General features: G+C 38.7%; 1 protein-coding gene across 3 annotated transcripts in view; it reads right to left on the bottom strand.

Moving 5' to 3' along the window:
* The window catches only part of LRCH1 (leucine rich repeats and calponin homology domain containing 1), a 169,822-nt gene that overhangs the window by 9,892 nt on the left and 134,170 nt on the right, over nt 1-25,760 (bottom strand). For 2 of the 3 annotated variants that reach the window (XM_032496141.1, XM_032496142.1), the window contains exons 15-18: nt 25,210-25,282; nt 14,732-14,841; nt 11,612-11,749; nt 7,305-7,382 (exon numbers count right to left, since the gene is read on the bottom strand). In XM_032496141.1, coding sequence (XP_032352032.1) covers nt 7,305-7,382; nt 11,612-11,749; nt 14,732-14,841; nt 25,210-25,282 — 399 coding nt within the window. Of the gene's footprint in view, nt 1-7,304; nt 7,383-11,611; nt 11,750-14,731; nt 14,842-22,252; nt 22,358-25,209; nt 25,283-25,760 lie in introns of all 3 variants that reach the window. The other variant, XM_032496143.1, reaches the window with a different exon arrangement.

Raw genomic sequence — 25,760 nt, 5'->3', positions numbered from 1 at the left:
CCAAAAGTCCAGATGAAGCTTCTTAGATCTGCAGTTAGAATAAAAGTACATTCCCGCAAAGAGTTATAATGTAAATTTCTTTACCACTAAACAGGTATGGTCAGGTGGAGGGGAGCACGGGCCCCATGTGTTGTCTACTTGAAAGTCAGTCACCATGTAAGGGGGCAGAACTCTTCCTTTATCAACTAAATGCAAAAATAAGATGCTCAGTCTTCTAAGTTGACCTCTGGATGCCTACTGCTGTCAGGAAGCAGCTTTCTCATACACTGAATTCCTGAACCAGAAATGACCACAGCTTCAAATTAAAAGTGATTATAATTGATATGTCAGTATGAAACAAAAGTTCTGGCTTTGTTTCCAAATTAAACAAGAATTGAAAATATTTATGATACATTTTGTAAATGCAGCTTTATGTCCAAGTTAGGAAAAGCATTTAAAATATATACTATATATTTTATAATACTTTGCAACAATATTGCCCTTTGTTTTAGCCTCACTGCCAAGCAAATGCAAATCACAGAACAACAGAAAGTTGATTCTAAGATACTGTCTTGCTTGTATCTTCTGAAGTTAGCTTGATGCCCTCTGGTAAGGAGGGATACTACAGTGTAAATGGATTGAATAAGATCAGAAACATCCTAATGTTATTTTAATTTATGAAGGTGGAGATACACTTAACAAAAGATCTTTTAAAGATATTAATAAATCATGTTATATCATTTTTTCTCAGTGGATTGGGAGGAATCAAGCTATCAAGTTATCTTCTCAAGAATTAAAACAGCTCCACGTAAAATAGATTTCACTGGGACAGAGATAGATGTTGGTCAAGAATTAATAGACAGGGAAACATCTGAGAGAAGTCATTTTCTATTGCAATAAGAATTTTCCATTGCAATGTTGTGCTTAACCAGTGAAATCTGAGCAAAACAGATGTAAGACAGAAGGCACATGAAAACTAAAATTTGATTGTCACAAAAATGGTATTTCTATATTAAAAGCAAATCATCCTATCTCCCATGTATATTTCAATACATTTTTCAGAACCTTGTAGAAAATGTCTGGTCTGCTCCCCAGCAATTCTACCAAAGAACTCAAGAGTCGGTTGGTCTAGCAGTTTCCAATGTATTTACTCAGCAGTACACTTCTCACACGGGTAGGCAACACAGACCATTCTCCTCATCCTGGAAATAATTTCATGATGCCACAGACTCTGGGCTTTCTTCAGATGAAACTGGGTAGAGCCTAGACTCACAGTCCATGCCAGGTAGTTTAAATTAAATCACACACTCTAAAGAAAAAGGCATAGGTCTAAGATAAGTCTAGAGGCAAAAATCTAAACCACCATAATGTGGGGAGTGTGGGCTACTCACTGATCCTACCCCATGTCACACAGCTCATGGCCATCAGATCAGTCCCTACAAGGATGCTACGATGGGAACTGGGGCTGAAATTGCCAGGAGAACCTGGGAGTTTTCTGATGCGTGTGCTTTCCAAATTTCAGTCTTAGTAAGAGGGTCTCATAAATTATGCTTTATTTTTTTCTTAAAATAGGAACATACTAAAAAGGAAGAAAACTTAAAGAGGCCAAATTTCACCATGTATTTACAGAGCATTGGTAATTACTGCAACTATGTTGAGAAAAAAAAAGTTAATACGCTAAGAGTCCCCAGAGGCAAGTGCAGATGCTAATTCCCATTGTAGTGAACAGAAATCACAACCGCCTGAGTAGAGTCAACACAAGAGTATGTGACAGATTACTATTAAAGATTAACTCAGGTCCCCCAAATGCTACAAATACAAACAGAAATGCGGACAGATCTGGCAAAAGGTCGAATTTATAGGCATTTTGAGTGTATAAATGAAAACCTAAAATAAATCTTATAATAAGAATCTCATCCCCCCCCAAAAAAAGTGTTTACCAGTTATGATTTAAATTGATACTAAAGTCATTGATCTGGGGAAAAAAAAGAATCATAAGCTCAGAGGGGAAAAGGAACTCATACCTCCTATTCTCAACATTAAGACCAACAAAAACAAAAAAACAGCTTCAATTTATAGAATGTCTTTCAATAAAAAATATTCAGATCAATTACATATGTATAGTGTCCTAAACCCTCACAACAGGTTTAAAGTAGGAAAGATATTACAATTACTTTCAAATGTCTCATTTTAGAAGTAAGTGAAAGACAAACAGGACAGGTTTCAACACTGAAAAGAAGATTCAGCCATAATTCCACTTGTATCAACACAATCATCGTTAGCATTTCAATGTACTTTAGGATTTTATTTTTAACTCCATTTGGCTGATGCAGAGGCTGGACACCAAGTGACCCGTCCTGTGGACATGGAATGGAAACCTTCCACCTCCCACAGTTCAGCAAGGACCCCTGGCCTCTGTGCTGCCCAGGCAGGCAGGACCCTGCATGCCCCACAGGGTTCACCACAGTCCATGGAAGTGCTGTTCAAACTCCCTTTCTTACTTCCTCTCTGGAGACAGAATGAATAAGAAGGGCTGGGCAGCAGAAAATAAGGTGCATTTCTACTCCAAGTTCCTTCCTCCTCCAAACAGCAAGTCTTCAATTAAGGACCTTGCTCCTTACAGAGGCTGCAGGCCAAGGCTACTTATTTAAAATAGAGTAGAAATAGTTTCCTGGTGAAACAGTATCTATTTTCTAATACTTCTGATGCTTCATTAATGAGAGATTTCTCTTGACCTAAGACAACAGGAATAAGAGCCCTAAAATGGCCCTAAATTTGGATCAATCTGGAAACCCCCAGTAGCCAACCATGAATCCTCTACATCAAGGTCAGAGGCCAGGAATGACTCCACTGGCTCAGAAAAGGCAAAGGAAGTTTCAGTATGTCCATAAATAGCCTCATGACCCCCAAGGCTTCACTGGAGTCAGACTCTTGGGTGATGCAAAGACTATGTTGTTAAGAATCTGGAAGCCCACCAAGGGGAAAGCCTGTGCTCAAGATCGAGTTGACACTTGCACCAGAAGTCAAAGAGGGCTGCACAGTCTGCCCACCGACATCAACACCACAAGGGGCTGCAGGGCGGTGCTAGCAAAGTCCCCAGATTTTCCGGGATGCCTTGACGCACCTGTGGCAACTTTCCTGCAGCTGAGCACCTGACCCGGCCAGGAGGAACGCGACTGTGGGGCCACAGGGTGGAGCTGAGCTTTCAGGGGCTCTTAGTGCTCAAAGAAACCTCTGGTTTCCCGTGATTTTTCAAACTATATTTAGCAATAGGACACTTTTTCCCTCAAAGGAATTCTCAACTGGAAATCCAGTATGGGCTCCAGGCAAAGGAGAAACCGCTGTGGCTGAAGCAAGGGGGCTACCAGTGACCTGGAGCCTCTCCACTTGGCTTTCTCTCGCCTCTGAAAGAATTACGGGCTCTGCAGAATGTGGTTTAAATCCGCTGCTTGAGTCCGACACCTGCAGTGCGCAGGGCAGGGAACTCCGGCACACAGAGCCTCCGAGCGTGCTCAAAAGAAGGCAGGCTCTCGATGCCCACAGACCTGGGTTCGAACGCCAGCTCTGCCGCCTGTCAGCTCCGAGTGTGAGCTGAGGGCTTTGTTCGACCTCTCTAGACCTCCTTTCCCTCACAGTTCGGGAATAAAATATTTATTTTCAGTCCTCCACGGGGAGCGCTGGAGGTTCTCGAGGAACGGTTCACTGCGCCAGGGGGCCACGGGCTGGCCTCAGGGCGCGCGGTTAACGCGCAGCCCGCGCAGGTGCGGCTGATTGCAGCCCCGCCGCGCGCGCCGCTCAGTCGGCTCCCTCAGCCTGGCGCACGCACCGCTCAGTGCGCAAGCGCAGCTCAGTCGGCTTCCACAGCCGGGCCGCGCGTGCCGCTCAGTCTGCTCCCGCAGCCCCGCCCTCCTCTTTCCCCGCGATGTTCACTCACTCTGGGTCACTTAGCCGGCGAACTGGCCCCAAACAGAAACACAAAACCAAAAACAAAGACCCGAGCCACTCGAAATGGGCAGCAGGAAGGGACGTGACCCAGGCTGAAGTAACCACCTGAAGAAATCTTATCCCCGACTCCCGAAGAGGAACTTGCCGGCCAGCGCCATTTCCCGCGAGTTCTGAGGGGCCTTCCCTTGGCGTTCTCACTTGCCAGCCTCCGCCTCATCCCGGGATCCCTCACAGCTGATGGCAAACATGCCTGCTGTCGCCCTCACAGAAGCTTCTCCAGAACCCCATCACCGACTTCTTTGTCTTCGACTCCTTTCTATCAGTGACTCATTCAAATCCCGTCTCTGCCCCCGAGCTAAGAAGGGTATAAATCCAGCCTCATTCAGACCCCTCGCATAACAGACAGGTCGCCGCACGCCGCGCCCGGCTACCACAGAAGCTAACCTTCCGCAGATAAACTAGGCTGTTTACACCGTCTGCAATCCCAAAGGCTGCCAATTCTGAAGAAGCCGCGTTTATATATAGGTCAGGCACGCCAGAACCGCTCCACTAAAGCACAGGATAAAACGCTTGCTCACCTTGACCAACCCCGGGGCAGATACCTGGGATTGCCTCCACAGCGACTTCTAAAGAATGTAACTCCATCTGCTCAGCAACCACATCCCACCCAGAGAATCCTGATTAAACTGAATGAGCTGCCGCCGACCCTGACTGGCTTGTAGTTTCAAACTGTGATTCTATTACAAAGGGCAACAAACTTGGGCTGAGAACACAGCTGTGACTTTTCAGTCTCTACAGGATGATTTATCATCGTCAATTAGATATTTAGCTTTAAAAATACGGAATTCCAAATCCCTGTGACTTATGGGTATGTGTACATAGATAAGTTATGGATGGAGAAGAAAGCAGGACAAGCTTGCAAATTCGGAGGAATTCACTAAGCTACGGGGAAATCAATGAATATTTTGTTACCCAAATATTAAGTTTGATCCAAAACAGAAAATGTAATGCTAAAAAGGTCCTCTGCTCTTAAATACCAGTCTTTTAAAAACGTCTCTTTGCAAGGGGAGAATTTTTGCAGCTAGACTTGGGATGTAACTATCTTTTCAGGATTAATCATGAATTGTCGTGCGCTACACTCAAACCACCAACCTTCTTCAATAGTGAGAGAAGGGTAACTAGGGAGGAAGTCATTCCACCCCTCCCCCAACTTAATATCCTATTGCCAGATGAAAGTATTTCCTCATTTCCAATAATTTATTCCTCATTCATTCTGAGAGATGAAAGCATGCTCCTCTGAGTGAACAGGAAGATTTGCCAGTCATTTTGCAACTAGCTATTTCTGGCTTTCCACTAGAATATTCCTTCCTTTTTAACATATCTCATTAAGAAGTTCAACTGTTAACCAAACAACAGACTTTTTCTGTTACATGAACTTCATGTAACTCTAGTCACCAGTAACACGCTCCTGGATTACCCATCAGGATGGATATAGATGGACACACATGCACACACACATATACACAATGCAAACTTGAAAGTCACCTCAAATCTTAAAAATAATCTGAAAACTAGCCTAAGTGATGTATCTCTCACTGAACACAGTCAAGTGGGACACTGGCTAAAAAGACAGTTTACTTCTTGTAATCCAGTCATCTTGAGAATTATCGACTGCCTATGAGTGCTAGGGGCATAATTCAGAAATTATGATAAATTTTCTCTGCATTTGATGATAATTTAATTTCCTTTTCCTCACTTTAAAAGGAAATCATAATTACCAATCTTTACTCACAATAAATGGTTAAGGGCATTTTCATTTCATTTTGTATCATCGTTAAGCCAAAAAAGCCCTGGTGAGTTTTAAATATCACAAGGGATTAGGGCATAACTCAGCAGCACATTCTAGTGCAGACACGAATAATTTACCATCTGACACTTGGTATGATAATTTTGATTCACACATGGGAAATCTTATTAACCCATGACAGAATCAAATCATTTAAAAAGGTGTGTGTATGAGAATTTCATAAACATTTGAAGCCAAGCATATATATGCAATAGTAAAATGAACATACACAATATAGACACAGATTAACACTGTTGAAAGACATTTAGATTGATTATAAAGATATTTAGTACATTATATAAAGATTACACTCTTTTTAGAAATGAATTTATAGGCTTCTTTTAATTGATATAGTTCTGACTTAAAGATGCTTTAATAATTCTCTCCTTTTCCTCAAATAAGATTAGAAGTCTACCACTAACCCTCACTTCAAATGTCACCAAGCCAAAAAATGTAAGAGAAGAAAGGAAAGAAGGAGAAGGAGGGAGGGAGGGAGGAGAGGAAAGGAGGAAGAAAAGGGAAGGAGGGAGGGAGGGAAGGAGAAAAAGCCTTTCTCAATTCCAGTAACTAACTCCTATCACAAAGTAGAATTACATGAAAATGTAATTCCTTCACATACTCAAAAACAACATCTCATGATAAAGTCTGCAGTTATTTTATTCCTGGAACACTAGAAAAGATAGAAGAAAATATTAAGAAATGTAATTTCTGTCCATTTCTGTTTATCATAATGATGATAAGCTTGTCAACTTATCCCCAAATTGAGTGAACTGGCTTTTATCTCCCTAAGAAATCATTTTAGGTTACTATTACTAAAGTCTTTAAAAGCCCCAAATCAACTCTCTGGCTGAGGATAAGACCGGGACTTAGATTGGGAGAAAGAAAAAACAGCAAATTATTTTGAGATGGCTATAGGGAACTGCCAGTTGAGTCTACAGTGACTGACTATAGAGGAAAAAGTAAATACAAACAGTTAAACTATAAGGCAATATACAGACACTGTTATTATTAATGGCAATGATGAATGATAATAATAACAATAATTATAATACTTTCAATGCTGATTATTTTGACCCACATATGCAAAACCTACAGGGAATGAAAATCAACAAATTGGTCAACTACAGGTATGCTCTGCTTGAGAACTCTGGATAAAGAAAAACATCACCTCTATATTTTACAGAACCTGACAGAAGACTCACTGAAGCCTCAGAAATTTCTGCTCTTGGAGTAGAGAATCAAGCTAATATTTTTTCAAGTTTGGAATTTTGCATTTATTTCAAAACCTTTTGAGGTTTTGAAAGAAATTATATTCCGTTTTCCTCAGAATTGACCATACCATTTTAAGCCATTTTTATTTCACTATATAGTTATTTAGAGTAAAACTTTATATAACTTATTCAGTATTATTCCTCAGGAAATATTGAGACTAAAAAGGATGGACAAAGCTGTATATCTGTTTAGTGGGTGCAAACACATATACTGAATAAAATCTTTACTAAAATATGGTTATTGTGACAAAGTTTGATGTTACCTCTGGTACTCCTAATTTTCGGCATGCTTCCAAAAAGTTTTCCACATTTCTTCTGCACTTGGCCATACTGAGTTTGGGCTATAAATGCAAATATGCAGAAATAATGAATTATTAAGAGAGAAATAATTTTATAACAGGTTAAATTTTAAACTTTCTAAATGGCACAAATAATAATGTTTATTGGAGGAAAAAAAATAATACATAACCAAAAAGGGATGATAAAAAATTATCCAGGAACATCCACCCAAAGAACTGTTAATATTTTGGATTATATTCTTCTAGACACTGTGTGCATATGTGTGTGTATACAAAGATAACGCACATACATGTACATACAGATGTGTGTTCATATGTAGAATTTCCGCACACGTGTGTACATGTATATACATGTGTGTGCAAAAATTTCTGCAAATGTATGTGTATGTGTGGATACGCAGACACATACACACAATTTTTATGAGATCATACTGTTGTGTAGCCTGCTTTAGTTCACTTGAAGTACACTGTAAACATCACCTTTTCCCATCAGTAAATATATTTCTATATGAAAGGTTAAATTAACCACGCTAATGACTTTCCTTCCCACCAAAGCAAGAGGTTTTTTAGAAAGTAGCTGCATCTGTATAAAAAACACTGAAAATGGTGGGATGTTCAAGACTTAACCAAGAGCCTCTCACAACTGAGTTAATCCTGGCTGGATGACCTCTAAGTTGTGGGATGGATGACAGGTACATCTGACTCACACAGTTTAAGTTTTATATGGCTAGTTGTAAGAGTTTTACTGCTAAATTTTAATAGTCCACTCTTAGTCCTTTTAAAAAGGGAAGCAAGAAGCATGACTGACTCCAACAGGTCTGTACAGAGCCATGCTTCATAAAGACTGACCTTCCTGTTCATAGCAAGTGAGAGTGAAGTGACTCCTGTTCCATCTTCATATACCCACCCTCAAAATCTAAACTTTCAGTGTTTATTTTTACAAAAAGGGTACTCCCTCTATCCCCTGCCCCCAAAAGAGTAAAGAAAGAAAATCTGTTGGTGTGGAACAATTTAGTTTGGGGGCTGAACAAATATTATCCATGTTGGCTAGAGAGGAGATGATGACCCCCCAACACGGGGCCCGCAAAGATGAGGCAAGAGGCTACCTGGCGGGGGTGGAGGTGCCTAACCCCCTGCCATGTCTCAGGACAAGCCCACCACATTAAGCCTCATGCAAAGAGAAGGAACAGACACAGATAATGGGATGAGGGATAACAGAAGAATAGGTCCTGGACCAGCAGGGCACCGAGGGGAGTTTCATCATACCGAGACCCTGGCATCTGTCTCTCTGATCCTCTGGTCCCATTATCCTCCTTCATCTCCTTATGATTTAGGGCGATCTATTCTGAAACTCCAAAGACGCCCAACACCATTCAAAATGTTTAGGTTAGCCCAGTAAAGTCAATGAAAAGTGGGCTTTAAGCTACACAAAGAAAACTTCCATCTTTGAAAGTGAGGGAGAAGGGCCCATTCTAAGATGGTTGCCTAGTTTCAGTTAGAAAAGTTCTTGCTACAAATAGAATGGTCAGAGGTTCACCTTTGGTCAAAGAATCAAAAATCACACCAGTTACACTAACTGGGATGCCAATGTTTAAGTTTACCAAATTGTCAAAGACTGAGGAAATTCATCTTTCTCAGGAACAGTCTCTTAGCATGCTGACAAAGATAGTGATTCTGTTTAACACTTTATTCGCTCAGCTTGCCATAAGAATTGGACAATATTAGTTTCATAAATGGAAAATTAAAATGCTTAATGCTGGCAATAACACAGGTAGAAAAGGCACCCTCATCTATTGCTGATGGTGCAGATATGATCGTTTTTATCGAGTGTTTACTATGTGTCAGCTATTCAACTATTCCACTCGGTGCTAAGGATACACCAGTGGAACCAAAAGACATGATCCTCATGGTCACTTGGCTCTAGCCTAGTTGGAAATATTAACGTGTTAAAGAAAACTATAGCATAGTATGAAAGAGGACTCAGTTACGGTGAGCTGTAAGGAGGAAAAAGCAAGGAAAAGACTCTAATTCAGTGCTAAGGTGTTAAGAAAGGCTTGCCTCCTGTAGACAGTGAAGCAGAAGAGAAATGGGTGCTAGTGATGTTTCAAGACGAGATTTGGAGGCAGGGTGGGGAGCAGCCTTCTAGTTTAGAGAGAGCAGCCTGTTGAAACACTGGAATGGACAGTGATGACAGAGACTAGAGACAGAAGCTGGTTCTAAGGCTACAGAGTGGTGATCTGGTCACAGGGGACTTCAAGATGCTCAGCGAAGAATTTCTGAGAAGTGAACATTTAGAAACAGCCCACATTTCTAAAAACAGAAAACTGCAATATAATAAGCTAAAATATTTCACAGTTGTTAGAACAGATATTTATGAAGAGTTTTAAAGACTTGGGGAAATACTTAAATTTTCATAAAAATTTTAAACTACTAAATAGTATATATGGGAAGCTCACAACTCAACAACAGTGTATATGTAAGAGAAATGCTAGCCATATAGAAGCCAAAATGTAAATAATGGTTGTTTTGGGGTGGTGGGATAAAAGATGATTTTTTTTTCCTCCTGCATTTCTCCATTTTCTCTTTTTCTCCAATCAAGCATTATTTCCCATTATATTTTCAATTTAAAAATTTTTATTTGAAAAAGATAAATGGTGACAACCAAAGGATTTATTCAAGAATGTAACAATTTTTCCCTGAATAATTAATACCAGTATGTGTAGATACATGATTCATCGTGTCCTCTTACATCTTTCAAAACAATAATTGTATATTTAAATTGGAGGCTGAGGAACCATAGTTTCTTTCTTAAAATTTGGGGGAAATCATTGAATGAGAATTTGGTACAAGGCTCATGCAACTTTATAGCAGTTTGGACTTCTATGTGCCTCAGTTTCATAATGGATTATAGGACAGAATTTATTGCCCAAGCTAAGGCAGATAAAGCAGACTTGACTCAGAAGACAAATTGGTCTTTTTTTCTTTCTTGTGTTTTCTGAGGCAAAAAAGTAGTCAAACGTTTGAAAGGAAAAATGTTCAACTGTATAGAAAGAAAACTGACAGTTGAAATGGGATAATCAACTAATTTTTCCTACTGCCAAGAGAAAAGAAACTAAGACAAATAATGCTACCAAGAGGCTTTCCTGGGGTGAAAGGAAGCGGGGTTTCACATGGGGCTTTCACTCCACACGCTCTTCATATTTTATGAATGCTATGCTTTGATATCAGGGGCTCTGACTTCTGAAAATCTGCTCATAAACAGTAATAACAATGGCTTGCATTCATGTGTGATCATACGTAGGACCTCATTTCATCCTCATGAGAGCAGTTCCAAGACAGAGAAGAGCCAAATCAAGTTAAAGAGAGGTTATAACTTTCCCAGAGTCATATGGTTTATAGGTAGATGTGGAGTTAGAATCCAAACCCTACCTTCCTAGCCCCTGACCTCTTCTACCTCACCTAATAGTAAATAGTGTGGATAGAAATTCTTCTTCCCTCTCTACTTGTCTGAACTCGATGCAGGCTTCAAACACCAGCTTATCTTTGATTCTCCCACTCTCATCTGAATTACCATCAAATGACTCTTAGCTCTCTTCCCGATGGCAACATGCTCCGTGACGCATAAGTGGAGGATCTCAGTGCCGGCTTTATCTCCCCATTGGGATTTATAGGGCACTAATGGCATCTCACTCAGCCTCCTCTTCCCCATGCTTCTCTTGTATCTCCAACGTACCCTTGAGCACAGTGAGTGAGCAAGGAATTGTTGAATTAAGGACTGGCTTACCAACCTCTGGCTTGACAGGTTCTTAATGATATTTTACACAGAATCCACATATTTTCAGAGCTATCCTAAAATCCCCAGAAATTAAAAAAAAAGGAAAGAGATTCCATTTAGAAGGGCACCCACCAACCAAAAGAAGTTTTCCAAAAAATCTCCTGACTGTTTAAATAACTCCTTGTGAGGAATGAATCTTTGTGTCCCTACGGTCTTAAACTTAGCACCCCAGGGGAGTCATTTCTTTAACATGACTTGCCTTATATTTGGAAAAAGTTCCTTTTCTGTCATTTACATATTTACTTTACATAGTCTCCCTTTTTACAATGAAAATGTTGCTTCAATCAGAGATCCTGCTCCTTTTCAGCTCTTCTCTCAGTTTGGGGCCCAACAGAGAGGATGTGAGTGGGGTCCTGGTGAGCCCACTGGCATCTTTAACCAGTGACAGTGTCCCAGAGGAGTTGTTTTATGTAAAAGTTAGCACGGTGTTACTTACAACTGCTGGCGAGGGGACATGGATGCTTGCAACGGATCGCGGGCGGATGTGGTTGACTAGATGGCAGAGGACGACACCATCCATGAGGGCAGCCCCCAGGTCTTCATGCAGGCTGACCTTGAGTCTCATCTCGATGCTCTGTGGGGGAATCAGAGGGACGCCAACTGCTGTCAGGCAACTGAGGGTAAAATACTTACAGGTGTCAATGAATTGAGACATAAGTTTCATGACAGAGAAGGATAAGAACACCTGGAAACACTGACATGATTTAAGCCTTTTCAAAAGCTATTAAAGTATAACCCCTCTGTAGAAAAACAAGTTCAGTTGTCTCTAAAAATTTTAACTCGTTGAATTAAAAAAATAATGGAATCACTTCTTGAGTTTGATACTGCCACAGACTTACCAATGAAAATTGAAAAACAGAATGAGTTGACCAATAAAAACCAAATCCATGGTGATCACTTTGCAATATATAAAAATGTCAAATCACTATGTTGTACATCTAAAACTAAAATAATATTGTAAGCCAATTATACTTCAATAAAAATAAAATATATAAAAATAAACAAAAATAAAAAATTAACCCATATCCAACTGGTTCAGACAGCCCACAAGGGGCAGAAGAGGGATTGACATGCTTTTCTCTTAGACCATCTTTCAGTTCAGAAATCAATTTTTCTCTCTTTTTAAAAAATTAAACTCTCAATTTTAAGATAATTATAAATTCATATACAGTTATAAGAAGTAATACAGAGAGATCCCATGTACCCTTTACCCAGTTTCCCTTGAAAGTAATGACTTGCAAAAATGTATACTATGACATGACAACCAGGATGCTGACATTGATAGAACATGTCCATCACCACAAGGTCCCTCGAGTTGCCCTTTTACAGCCACACCCACTTCCCTCCCACCCCAACTACCGCTTCTGCCCTGCTCTCTTTCTCCTCTCCTTCCAGGACTTCCATGACATGAATGTGGATCATCTATTACACTCCCACAGGTCCCTGAGGCTCTGCTCATTTATTTTCAGTCTGTTTCTTTCTCTCTGTCCCTCAGATTGGGTAATTCCTATTGTTCTTTCTTCCAATTCATTGATCCTTTCCTTTGTTACCTCCATTCTGCTGTTAAACCCAACCCCTGGGCTTCTTATTTTGGATAATGTATTCTGCAGTTCTGAATTTCCATTGGTCCTTCTTTATGTCTTCTATTTCTTTGCTAAGATTTTCTATTTCTTTGCCGAAGCCTTCTGTTTTTTTCTTTGTTTCAATCATGTCCATACGTGCTTGTGGAAGCATTTTTATCATGGATGTTGTAAAATCTTTGTCAGATAATTCTAACATCTCTGTCATATCAGTGTTGTCATTTGTTGATTATCTTTTTGCATTCATTCTGGTTCTCAGTAGAATGAGTGATTTTTTTTGGTTGAAATCTGGACGTTTTTGGTATTATGTTATGAGACTCTGGATTCTATTTAAACTGTTTTAGCTCAATTTTTTGGACACTGCTCTGGCAGGAAAACGGGGGTTACCACCTTGTTAATGCTGTGTAAATGCAGAAGTCTAGGATTCCCACTTGGTGTCAGCTGACTGGGGTGGAGTGGAAGTCCAGGCTCCCCACGTGGGCCCCACTGACAGCATGGGAGGGGGTGGGACTGTTCTTAGCTGGTGGGAATGAAGTTCTTGGCCCCTTACTTGGCCTTCTCTGATACCATCCTGGCAAAGGTGAAAGTCTGGCTGCCTACTGTCTTTGCTGGCGTGGGTAAGGATGGGGCCACCGTTATTCTGTCATGTTTAGCTGGAGCAGAGTGTTTACTGTCTAAAACTTTTCTGTCTCACTGGCTGCTCCTTTCTTGGTCCTCTGACTAAAGAAATCAAGCTTTTGTTAGGACTTTTTTTTTAAATTGTGCCCATTAACATTTCCAGGTTTCCAGCTACTCTAGTTCCAAGTCTGAGAAAGATGAGGCAAAAAAGAAAACCCACGGGACTCACCACCATGTCCTTCCTAGACCCAGAGCCCAGCTGGTCTGCATTATTCTCTCCACTTTTAAGAGTGATCTTATGCTTATTTTATATATAATGTCCAAGGGTTTTAGTTGTACTTAGTGGGAGGAATGGGGAAAAGTACACCTACTCCATCTCCTCAGAAGCAGATCAGTCAGCTTTTAAAATTTCAAATACAAATTTCTGCTTTACAACAGAAACTCCTTGTAAATGGATAATAGACTATAAGCTTCACGAGAGCAGGGAACTTTTTGCTCTTTTCTGTATCCATCACCTAGAATATAGAGCCTGGCACACAGCAGCTGTTGATAATCAACTGCTGGTGAAAGGAGAAGATGGAGTAGAAAATCTACATCCTCAAGAAGCTTCTTATATTCTTCTAGTTCATGGCTATGGTACTTTCCTTTGAAGATAAAGACCTTACGTAGTACATGATGTGCTGCCTTTAATAACTAATGCGAGTGTGTTCTTTGGTGACTGACACCTGTACTGCTGTTTGACCTTCCACATATTTATATATGATCCCCCTAATTAGACACAAAGACCATGAGGGTAGACAAATACATACACAGTTCCCACTAGGAGCTGTGCTGGGAATAGAAATACAGTAAGAAATAGGACAGCCATGGTCCCTGCCATCACTATGCTTAACATCTTCCCTGGCACCCAGCACAGGACTTCATCCTTCATAGAAGTTCCAATGGTTTGCCTATTAAATGAGTGATTCGAAAACTCTGACCAGTTTGGGGTACAGAGTACAGATAACTATAAACATCTTTAAATTCATGGAATATTATTAAGAAAATTAGTAATAGTGCATTTTTTAAAGTGCACCAGAATTGAAATACTAGCCTTTATACATACGTATTAAGTATTTCTCCTTACATTATCTCGTATATTCCTCACAAAATCCCACGAAGGTAGGTGGGAACTATTGTTTTAATATGTGGAAAAACTGAAACTCAGGGATGTTAAGTGACTTGCCCAGTAACAGTCAGTAAGCAAACTGGCTAGATTTGAAACTAGGTCTGCAGTGCTTCAAAGTCTATTTTTTTAAATACAGAATTCTGTTTCAATTCTGGAAATTATTATTCAGTTACACAACATTTCCCAGTACCTCTCGGAGCTGTTCCACCACTTCTTTTTCTTCTCTCATCTGTTCCATTTTCCTCCGAATCGTAAACTGTGGGTCTATAGATTCCAAATTTCTCTGCGGTCTTAGAAACACTGTAACAGAAAGGGAAAAAAAAGCCTTTATGGAGTGCCTAGTACAGGTTGCCATACTAGGCTAGTCATATTTAAATCAAACAAATAGTTTCTTTATTTATCCCAAGTAATCCATTTACTACTCACAGAAACAAGAAATTCTGAATTCACATGAAAAGCTTGATTACAATATTCTAGAGAAGACTGATACATTTTAAATTATTCTGGGTTGTGTGGACTAACAGAAGCTGTATCTCTGGTTGATAATCAGCTGAATCCAGCAAAGGGCTTGGTCATCCTTGGCACCATTCCAGATTCCTTCTCTCTCATTTTCCCACTGCTTTCATGTTAAGTTTTCATCTACACCCGAGGTTTCACAATCCTTTCATTAAATGCAGACACTCTGTTTCAACTAAGAAAACTTAGAACTGCTTTGCACGTTAAAAATAAGCACAGGTTAACAATTTTGTTGGCTCGGGTTTTTCATAAGCCTGGTTAGTTAACAACCCAAGTGATGATACACAGGACATGTATCTGAGTGGAGTGTGGCGTGGGAAAATTCTGCCTTCTCTCATGTCACTGACATCGAATCCCAAAAGCTAGCTCTTCAGAGAATGACCATAGGCTCCTTTTAGAAAAGCTGGCAAGCTGAGAGGCAGTTTTAAGAGATTATCTTTGGATGCCGTTCCTTAAAATTACAACCTCCAGGAATAGCAACTCACAGTGGAAGGGTTAAACCTCTGGCTCCAGAAAAAAGTGAATGCTCTCAACTTCTGAAGGATGACATCTTTTAAAGACTAATAAAGAAGGTACAAAATAGTCTACGTATGGCAGAGTGATTATAGCAAGGGTTTTGTTCAATTTTTATTAGGATACAAAGCCCAGGGTAGATTTAAACTTGAATTTTTTTCTTCCCTGTGATTTTTATCCTATTAATGCTGTCAGTTTTCCATGCACACCAAAGGGGGCAAAGAACTGTTGAAAGCTGTAGTTAGTTCCCTGTGGCCCATAGATTTTCACATTGGGAGGGGTGAGGTGGGTGATGGGGAGGATTCGGGGCCTTCAGAAATTTGGGGCAGAGAACTCCAATTTTAAAAATCAATACCATGTAGAAGGCTGCACTGACATACTGCAATTGTAGTAGTTTAAATCACCATATCGTCAATAATGCAGAATAAGAAGATCATCTAACTTTTATTCTATTCTGACAAACATTTCCTATGAGCTACTTTAAAGGCTATTTTAATTTATTAGTTTTTAAAATTAAGTATGATTTACAAATACACTTTGAATTAAAAAACTGGACTCTACCATATAATCAATTATCCCATGTTCATTCAACTATGTCATTTTAATCTCAAATTTGTATCTTTAGACCAAAACATCTTAATATATATCTTGCATTATACTTCTCACATCTCGGTATTTTCTTTCTAAAACAGTTCTAGGATATTTGAATCAGCATTCTGGTGCTCTACAGAGGACCAGAAAATTAACACATCTTAAGAAACCCTTGACTTAGAGTTAACAGAGAAAGGGGATGAGCTATTGTACTTAACACCTATTGGAACCTCAGAGAGGTGTCAGCCTGGGGCCTGGGCTTCTGCCACAAGACACCCAAGGAAGTCACAGGCAGAAAGAGCTGAAGGCTTGTCACCAGGGTCCACAAAAGCCAAACCCCACAGGAAATGAGACCGATTGTTTTAAAAATAAAGGCAAAGTAGGCAAAGGAAGTAGGGCAGAGCAACTGGCAGGGAGAGTTCACAGAGCAAAGGGAAATGAGGAAGAGTTTGACAAAATAAAGCACAGAAGAAAGTGGAAACGCACTAAACTTGCCTTTACACCGTATTGACCCCCCACAAAAATTCACCCATTTAAACACAGCAGCCAGAAGAGATATATATTAAAATGTAAAGTCTAGAAATAATCCACACCGCCAAAGAAAAGGAGTCAGCCAAATTTACCAAAAAAGTCCAGGAACGTGGGCAGAGTTGAGTAATACACACACTGGCCAGCGAGGGGAGCCCCAATATCGTTTAAACAAATCTGTTTTCTTTGGAGGCTTTATTTTCCTTTGCCTTTTTTTCTGGGGGCAATCTTATCTAATACTGCATGTTTAGTATTTTCAATATGTTTTTATTGGCAGATTTCATTCTGAATACAAAACTATCAGGAAGTTAAATTAACTGGGAGCTTTTGGTTAACAGCATACAATTCAAGTATCCAAGTCTTGTTAGAGCCCTAGGGGAGATAACAGGATAATGCAGTGGTGTCTGGGGTTTAATTTCCTGGCGTCACTTTTCACCTTAAATTCCTGTACGTCTTAAAAAACACAAACTGCATGCCTGGGTATTTGCTCTATGAATGTAAGCAGTCAAAAAGTGTTAAAACATACGTGAACTGTTGTTTTGAAAACAAACACTTCAAATGTACATAAAATTACTGGAAATCTGATTATAATACTACTAGTTTTCTAAATAGATTAATTATTGTAGAATATATGAGAATTTAAAACAAACTATTTAGACTAATAATAAATCTACTGAGCACATCGATTTATTATTTATGTTTGTTATGACAGAATAATTTGAATGGGACCATTATGGTAGCTCTGATTATATTACCTACAGGTTTTTGGTTTGTTTTTTTTTTTTTTTGGTCCTTTCAAGTTATATTTAAATAACAAATGCCATGACCAGCCTGGTCAAAGCTTTAGGAAACTGATCTGTGGAAGAATTATTCTGGTTTTCTTTAATTTCACATCACTAAATTCCAAGAACTCCCTTACTTCATTCAGGGGAATAAAAGTTTAACTTGAGGCTATAAGGCAATATTAAGAGCCAAACTGTCAGTGCCTGTTTTTCAAATCAAATGCCACTGATTGTTGAAGTGTAAAGAAGAAAAAAAAAAAGGGCAAGAGAGCAGAGTGAGTGTATGTATGAGTGTGTGTGTGTACACACATGTATATATGCCTAAAGGGTAGGAAGACACAGAGGTAGGTGATTTAAGATGCAGGGGAAAATGAGCGCTGCTTAGCTGTTTAATTACTATATATATCAAATAACATTCAAAGAATGAAAAGGACAATTTGCTCATATTTGAAATTTTTCTAGCAGAGGAGACAACTCGTAAGCAAGGACCCTGCAGAGAATGATGAATATGCTTATGCAGGATATCAAATTCACCCTTGCAGGTATAGGTCAAATTCCACTGACTTTTCTGTTATCTCTACCTTCTCCCTCATTCTGTTCATCCTCATCCCTGACCTGGGAGTGGTCTGTCAGCCTTGAATGTTCAACATCCTTTACCTGTGTCTCTCCTGGCATTCATCACTTTCTGTCTTACAGTACAGATCTGCTTTTCTCCATTATGACTCTGTAAGAGTTTATGTCTGTACAATTACGTCTGTACCAATCTGTACCTCCACCCCTGCCCCTACAAAGCAGTTTGGTGAATAAACAACACAAGTGTCTCAAAAACTCCCTCTTTCGGAGATCAGTCTATTTGGAGAGTATCTTGGGAGAGATTATCCTACTCTAATAATCAGTCATCTGAATTTTTCTATCATGAAGTCTAAAACTTAGTTTCCAGGTCTAAATGCATTAGACTCTGACATAAAAGTTCCATGAAAGCAGAGATCTAGTCTGTCTTTTTCAGAGCTATATCTAGAGTAACAAGCATCGTGCCTAACACATAGTAGGCACTCAACAGATGTTTAAGGATGCACAAAGGAAACCATTTCTCTAAGTGTTGTAAGAGTATCTATGTTCCAGTTAAGCAAAAGAAGCCAACTCCTCTAAAAACTGCCTGAAATGCTACTTAATTATTACATGAAATGCAGTTGGTGTAGAAATTATCAGTCTATATTATTAACCTTTATTATCTAAATTTAACTCAATGAGAAGAGATTTCTTCTCTGTGGACACATGAGGCTTTGGAATTTTAGCTCTCAACTACTCCTCGGAAATGAAAAACCTGGACTGGGTGTGACGTTTAAGATTCACATGTTTAAGACGTTTAAGACTCACATGTTTAAGACGTTTAATACAAACTCAAAGGCAGCAATATGGTGGCTTTGAAAAGGTATCATGAGCTGCAGACCCAGGTTAATACAAATTAGAAATCTGACCAGTACATTCATTTATTCTCTCTGTGCCCAAAAAGGAATTACATAAATCCTCTGCCTTCAAAACACTCAAATTTCCTCTCCATGGTCTTGGACAGTTTACTTAACCCAGTGGCTTTCACCTATTTGAACATAACATAAAATCAGTTAAAATATACAAATACATTATATCAGTGCGAAAACTCCATGCTACACCAAATTAATTGGCACCTCTGAGTGTGGGGCACAGGCAGCTATTGTTTTCAAAATGCCCAGGTGATTCTAATATGAAGCCAACGTTGAGAACCACTGAAACACCTCTCACAGCTTCAGTTTCCTCATTTTTGTAATGGGGAAAATAATTCCTAGAAGTGCAAGATTATGATAAAAACAACCCAGAAAATGTCTGTAAAATGGCCCAAGATGGATGGGTCCAGTCATTCACTCTCCAGTGATAATTTAAAGATCAATTTTAAGTAAGTATAAATTAGCACCCACCAATTCATTGCAAATGAAAAAGGGAAAATGATTCAAAGGAAGATAGGAACAGTTTTAACTTCAAAATGAAGGGGGAAAGGTGCAGAGTACCAAGAGGGCACAGAGAAAGAGTGGAAGTGAAGTTTTCAAGTTAAGAACAACTTGAAGTGAAGCTGCCGAATCCACCCCTGGGGTGGATGGACACACAGACATAGGGCCACATCCTTCCCTATCCATTTAGGAGGCAGAACTCTGGGGATTGTGAGAATTCAAACTTCCAAGGACTTTCTAGCCAGTTTACCATTTTTTTTTTATTTCTTTGAAGAATGAGTTTTAGGGAAACTAGGGGATTTGAAATGAGATATATTGGAAAAAAAAAATGTTCGAAAGCGGTATTTATTATTTTAAATGTAGTTCTTTAAATAAAACTTAAACTTTACTTAAATATTGAAATTTAAAATAAAAGGAGAATTTTAATATAAAGCAAAGCAGTGAACAAGGTATAAAAATGCCGACTTTACCAAAATAATACATAAAAAACATAAATGAAAGGCAAGTTACATTATGCCGGTTGAGTTGGTAATACGATGCCATTTATTTACACAGGTTGAGATAGCTGCAGATATTGGGTAATGGAGAAAATATGAGGAAACAAAACTGACGGGGTAATCAGCTTTGAAATGCCAAGAGAGGCCACTAAATAGGATCTACTGTTTAAGAGGAACCAGTAAAAACAACACAAAAGTAAGCTGTATTTCTCTTCCAACTCTAGCTCGTATACTTGGGGATGCATAGCGTGCATCTTCATTAATTTAAAAAATGTATTGGAAAATGTATTCAAATCACAAAGCAATGTTCAGCACAAAGAGAATGAGGATTGTATTTGAAAGGCCAGATCTGGGAACCTCCACAAATATTTGTAAAGATGTCTGCTGCCACAAAATTATCAGAAAATTAACAGATAATTAACAGAAAATTATCCATTCCCCAGAGCATATTGTAGACAAATTGGAAATAAGAAAAAATTACAACCACCCAATATCTGACATAATTAATCCAGGCAGATGAATACTGAAAACAATCTGTTATTTATTTATTTATTTATGGCACAGCATAATAGCTACACATGAATCCCTGGAATTTTCACTAATATAAAAAATACCATATAAGTATTGCAAAGTATTTTATTTTCAGAAAGGTTTTCACAATGATTATTTTCTATGGAAATCTTAGGACTTTTAATAAAAAGAAGGCAGTCTGGCTTAGTAGCCTGCACAAAGACTTCTCCATGAACATCTGTGGGTGAATGGAAACATGGTGGAGGGAGAGGACTGGGGAGTCAGGAGCCCCGCCTCCCCTTTACCTGGCAGCGTGACCCAGGCAGGTCACTTCACCTTTCTAGTTTTAGTTGGTTCATCTATAAAGATAGAAATTCTACTACCACATAAGATGTCTAGATCTTGCCCAGCTTATAAAAAAAAAAAGTCTTTGGTTTCAGATATCATTCCTAAGGAAATACCAAATCACACATAAATCTTTCATTCTAGGCTTTACTTCCTTTAAACAACATCAGCTCCATAAATAGCCATGCTTTCTGAAGAACAAAAATGTCTCTCTCCCCTTTTTCATTTTTAAGTAAAGGAGCAGTTTATCAAGAAAGTTTCCCTTTAGCCCTCCTCAACTTTCAGAATTTAAAATGGGATGATGCAAGAAAGGACTTTGGTTTTGTTGTTGTTGTTTAATCATACTTGTTTACAGGTAAAATTTTTAAAACTCTATGAAATAATAAAATTCCTTTTATTACTAACCTGCCAAGATATACATTATCCTTCTATGTAAGCACATTTGGAAAAGCATTTTTGGTTGAATTTTGACCAGAAATCACAGCAAATGTTTTAAATATGTTTCTATGTGTTACATATACATATTTAGATTTTTTTTTAAGTATTACCAGAAGATACATCTTCCTATTGTGTTTGTATTGTGGTTCTACCCCACATCTCATTTCTCTTCCCTATAAATCATAGTCTCTATTTCATTTAACATTATTCTTGTCACTTGGTATCTTGGAGTAAAATTTGCAAAGTCTGAGCTAACAGACCAGAATAGAGATTCAGATATCTGTGGTAAGTACATCTAAATAATTATATTTATTTTATTTTCATCTTTTAGGCTACTTCAGATATTTAATGGTATGAAATCAAAAGAAATCCACTTTAATCCTAGCTAGGTGTCCTCGATTTTTTTATCTGCACATTTAATTCTCAGGCCAAGTGACTATTCTTGAATATTATATAGATGAAATTACACTCAAAAAGGGCAGAAGGTATCAAAAGTCAACATATGCAACTCATTTGCAAAACAAAAAGTCATTTCATTTTTAGAAATGTCTCAGTTTTAACAACTTTCAGTGCACCCTTCTAGGATCAGCCACCATATGTCTAAATTACTTTAAAAATCTCATATGGTAAGCACAGACAATAAAAGATCAAACTCCAAAAGCATTTAGTTCAGAAGCAGGAGCAACAGAGATAATCCCAATGTGCAAACCCCAAATTTTTATAAACAAGCAAAACACTCCCAAAAAACCCAAGCAGAAAGGACAGAGAAGAAATTATTGTAAAGTCCTCCCAAAATTCAGAATATTCAAGATAATTAAACGTAGTTTGACAAACCACCAGAGAACAATGCACATGCACTTTTCTGGCCTTCCCAGGTTTACTACTATCTCTTATATCAGGCATGCAGGTGAATACACACTATCTTCAGCTGCACAGAAATGAATGTTCAGTGTATTCATTCACTGGCTTATTAATGAGCACATCAAAGAATAGGTACAAAGCCACCTACCATTGTCACTGTCTCCTTCAGATGGAACACTGTAGCTAGAGTTGTCCCATGTTTGTGCCTGTGTAAGTTTGTTGAAGGAGATAGGAGGAAGAGTGAGGGCTGGGTCTGCAGGAGAGCGAGAGAGCCAGTCCGCGTACAGTTGCACAAGGACCAGGGAAAACCAAAGGGGCAGCAGCATTTCACAAACGGCATAAAGATTGTATGGAAATGAAGTGAAATTCATATTATGGGATTTAATTTCAAATGTACAATATAGGAGAATGAAAGATGGCGCATGGAATAAAAAGAATGATAAAAAACTGAGTGTTAGTACTTATCAATCACATATTCTGCATGCAGTTAATATCGTTAATCTTAACAGTTCCACAAGCCCACAGACTTAGAGTACTAATGCATCATGTCAGCAGAAAGAAAGAGTACCCACAGATTATGCAGATAAAAAGCAAAAGACCTACCAGATACCTTTTCCAAAGACCTTCTAAATAACTAACAATCTTAGCAAAGATGATTCGCACAAAAAATTTCGTTACACATACAAAGCTTAATATATGTAAATATATCTATTATTTAGAAATAAAACTATTATAGAATCAGTGTTTACCGCTGGTGAATTTTTTTCCCAAAGCAATGTAAAATTTCTCTTTAAAGACATCTGTAAGTCTGCTGGCATGCTTTACTGATAGCTGAATCTTGCCAACTCTGCTCAACCCTTGACACACAGGTACACCTCTCAATACTGTCTTTGATATTGGTCAGTATAAAACCAATTTTAGACAGTGGTAGAGTCTCTTTAACAACAAATCAATTAACTAATAGATGTCAACCAATTTCAAAGCACTTCTAAGGTGGTTATTTATGAAATGATAACATCTCCCTCTTTTGGCACTAACTATATACATACAGTAATTTTTGATGTTTAGGAATTACCTATAAAATTTTTATTCAGTCATAAGGCAGGGCCAGTAAAATACACAGACATGATTCTAGGAACAAATATTTGGGTATATAAAGTTGTCTTTCTTTGGAGGGAAACACAGTAAAAAAATACTTCTCTCGAAAAAAACTATCAGCCTGCTTTAACACAGAAATCACAGAAATCCATATACTTAACTTTAAAATAAAAATTAAATCACCTTTTAAAGTTCCAAAGCTACGCAATCAAAAATAATTTCTCTGGTTTTTAGTCATATGATCTTCAATTAAGATTACTGTATATATTATTTTCTAGAAAAATGTGAAAAATACATACTGTAATATTTTTAAATTACCAAATATAAATTTTTAAATTCCCAATACATGATACTAGTTTTATAAAGTTCCAATATGCCACTTGATAATCCTGAAAAAGTCAGCATTATTTACAGTAACCAAACCCTACAAAGCTTTCAACAACTAGAACAATTTCCACAGTGGTTAGTCAGCATTACAGAAAGGTTGGAAGCTAGGAGAGGAAGTTATCTTTGTTTCCTACTATTCAAAATTAATACTTCATTTATTTTTCACCACTACAAAGAATCTGAAATGGCTCAGCAGTGCAGGCACAAGGCTGATAAGCTGAGTTTGGACCCCGTAAAAAGAATTTTAAAAGTCACGGAGACAATTTTATAACCAAATTGCAAAGATGCACATTCAAAAGAATATTATTCTTTGGAGATCCATTTAACTTGCTATTTGCTCCATTATAAGATATTTTTAAGTTGTGTAAAATTGCCTGTACAGGACAGGAGAAAGCTGTAGCCCAATATGAGGTCCTCAGTGTGTAGCGAACTCTCCCGGCAGATCATCACTCAAGGCACAAATGCCTCCACTCCTCCCAGCACACACCGGGGACTCTGGATGTGGAGGCCCAGCCCAGATCTGCCGGCATACACTCAGCTACATAAATGGAGAGGCCAGCCATTTGAGCCCAATTTCACACACAATTTGGCTCTCCAGAAAACGCCTCCTAACCCTTCCCACACCCAAGCATCTTGTCAAATGGCTTTGTCTTATAGCCCATTCAAAATGCCGGGAAACCATTACACCTGGGTGCATGTTACCCATCAATCAACTTCTCCAAAAATGAAAAAAAAAAAAACTTTATAAAGAATCACCTGTTGTTTTTTCCTGTGGGTACACTTTTTCAAAATACATACATGTATAACTTCAACTGTTGCCAAAATGCTTTACTGAAAAATCCAAGGACATCTGAGTTCTTTGCTACCTTTTGCTTAAAGCATCTGAATCCCTTCTCAGCACTTAGTTAAAAGCATTAGAAGTAAGCGTATGCAAAAGGACCTAAGAATCAACAATATTAAAACATGGACGCACCTAAAAGAAGGCAGACAGTGCTAGAACTTTAAGTACGTGGAGAAATTAAAAGAACCAAATTTTTCTATACAAAGTCCTTCTTTTCAAAATCTGTAGTTATTCTGCACATTGTTATAATTTACATTTGTGAATATGCTAACCATAAGTTGGAAGAGAGTCGGTAATATAAGCAGAAATACTCTTAAAAAAATGACTCCTGACCACTCATGTGAGCCTTGAAATGATCCCCCTGTTCTATGAGTAAATACACAGACCCTACTAAGGCCCAGAAAGCAAAAGAGGGATGTCTCAGAAAAGAGTCACCAGGTTTAACTCAGCAACATAGCAGGAACCACTGAGGCAAAGCGGTAGCCATTTTATCAACAGAATATTTCTTCCCCACTTACATGCCCCAACACCTTTTACTCTTTGCTCTGATTCAAAGGGAGATACAGTAATCTATCACTGATAACACGGCATTAACAGGTGATTCACTGACAGCAAGGCTCGAACATCTGGCCTCCCCAAGCTGTAGCAAGGTTCTGATGCCAGGACTCAAACTCACCAGAGTTGACGAGGCTGCTCACACTATGAGGTATACACTTAAAGGGCCAAAGAGAAACAACTGAATTGGTCACATGTGCAAGAATGCTGAGGTTTTAATTTACCTGATCGAGGCTTCAGGCCAAACAGAGCTGTGCTGGTGTTGGTAGGAGAGATGGCAGGGGAGTCCTCTCTAACCTGTGGTGTTAGAAGGAAAGGAAAGTTTTTAAAGAACTGACGCTGGACTATGCATGCTTCTCTGTGATCACGGATTATCATAAAACCACCACCTTCTTGCATGTGCTGCTGCGAGGAAGTTCTGACTAAAAAACATGATAATTAATGCATCTTCGCCCTGAAAATGCTTTAAGTGGTAGAATGAACAGAATGCTGTTCTGGGGGAGATCTGTTCAATTTTTCACGTGCTCACTATAGAAATAGTTGACAATCATGTGAAACTGGCAATCCTTTTCTGCTCCAGAATAGACTGTGCATTCACATGCAGGCACGCACACATACAAGCACACACGCACAAGCGCACACTCACATCCACCTCACAGACGGCACGTCTGACAAAGAATCTCATCACACAATAAGATGAGGAAACAGATAACACTGAACAGATGTCTCAGCTACGGGGAAACCACGCACTGAATCATTTATGGAAAACAAGGCA

The sequence above is a fragment of the Camelus ferus genome, chromosome 14 (genome assembly GCF_009834535.1).
Source record: "Camelus ferus isolate YT-003-E chromosome 14, BCGSAC_Cfer_1.0, whole genome shotgun sequence".
Lineage (NCBI taxonomy): Eukaryota > Metazoa > Chordata > Mammalia > Artiodactyla > Camelidae > Camelus > Camelus ferus.
Note: the sequence above shows the minus strand (reverse complement) of the source record. Positions and strands in the feature narration are given on the sequence as shown.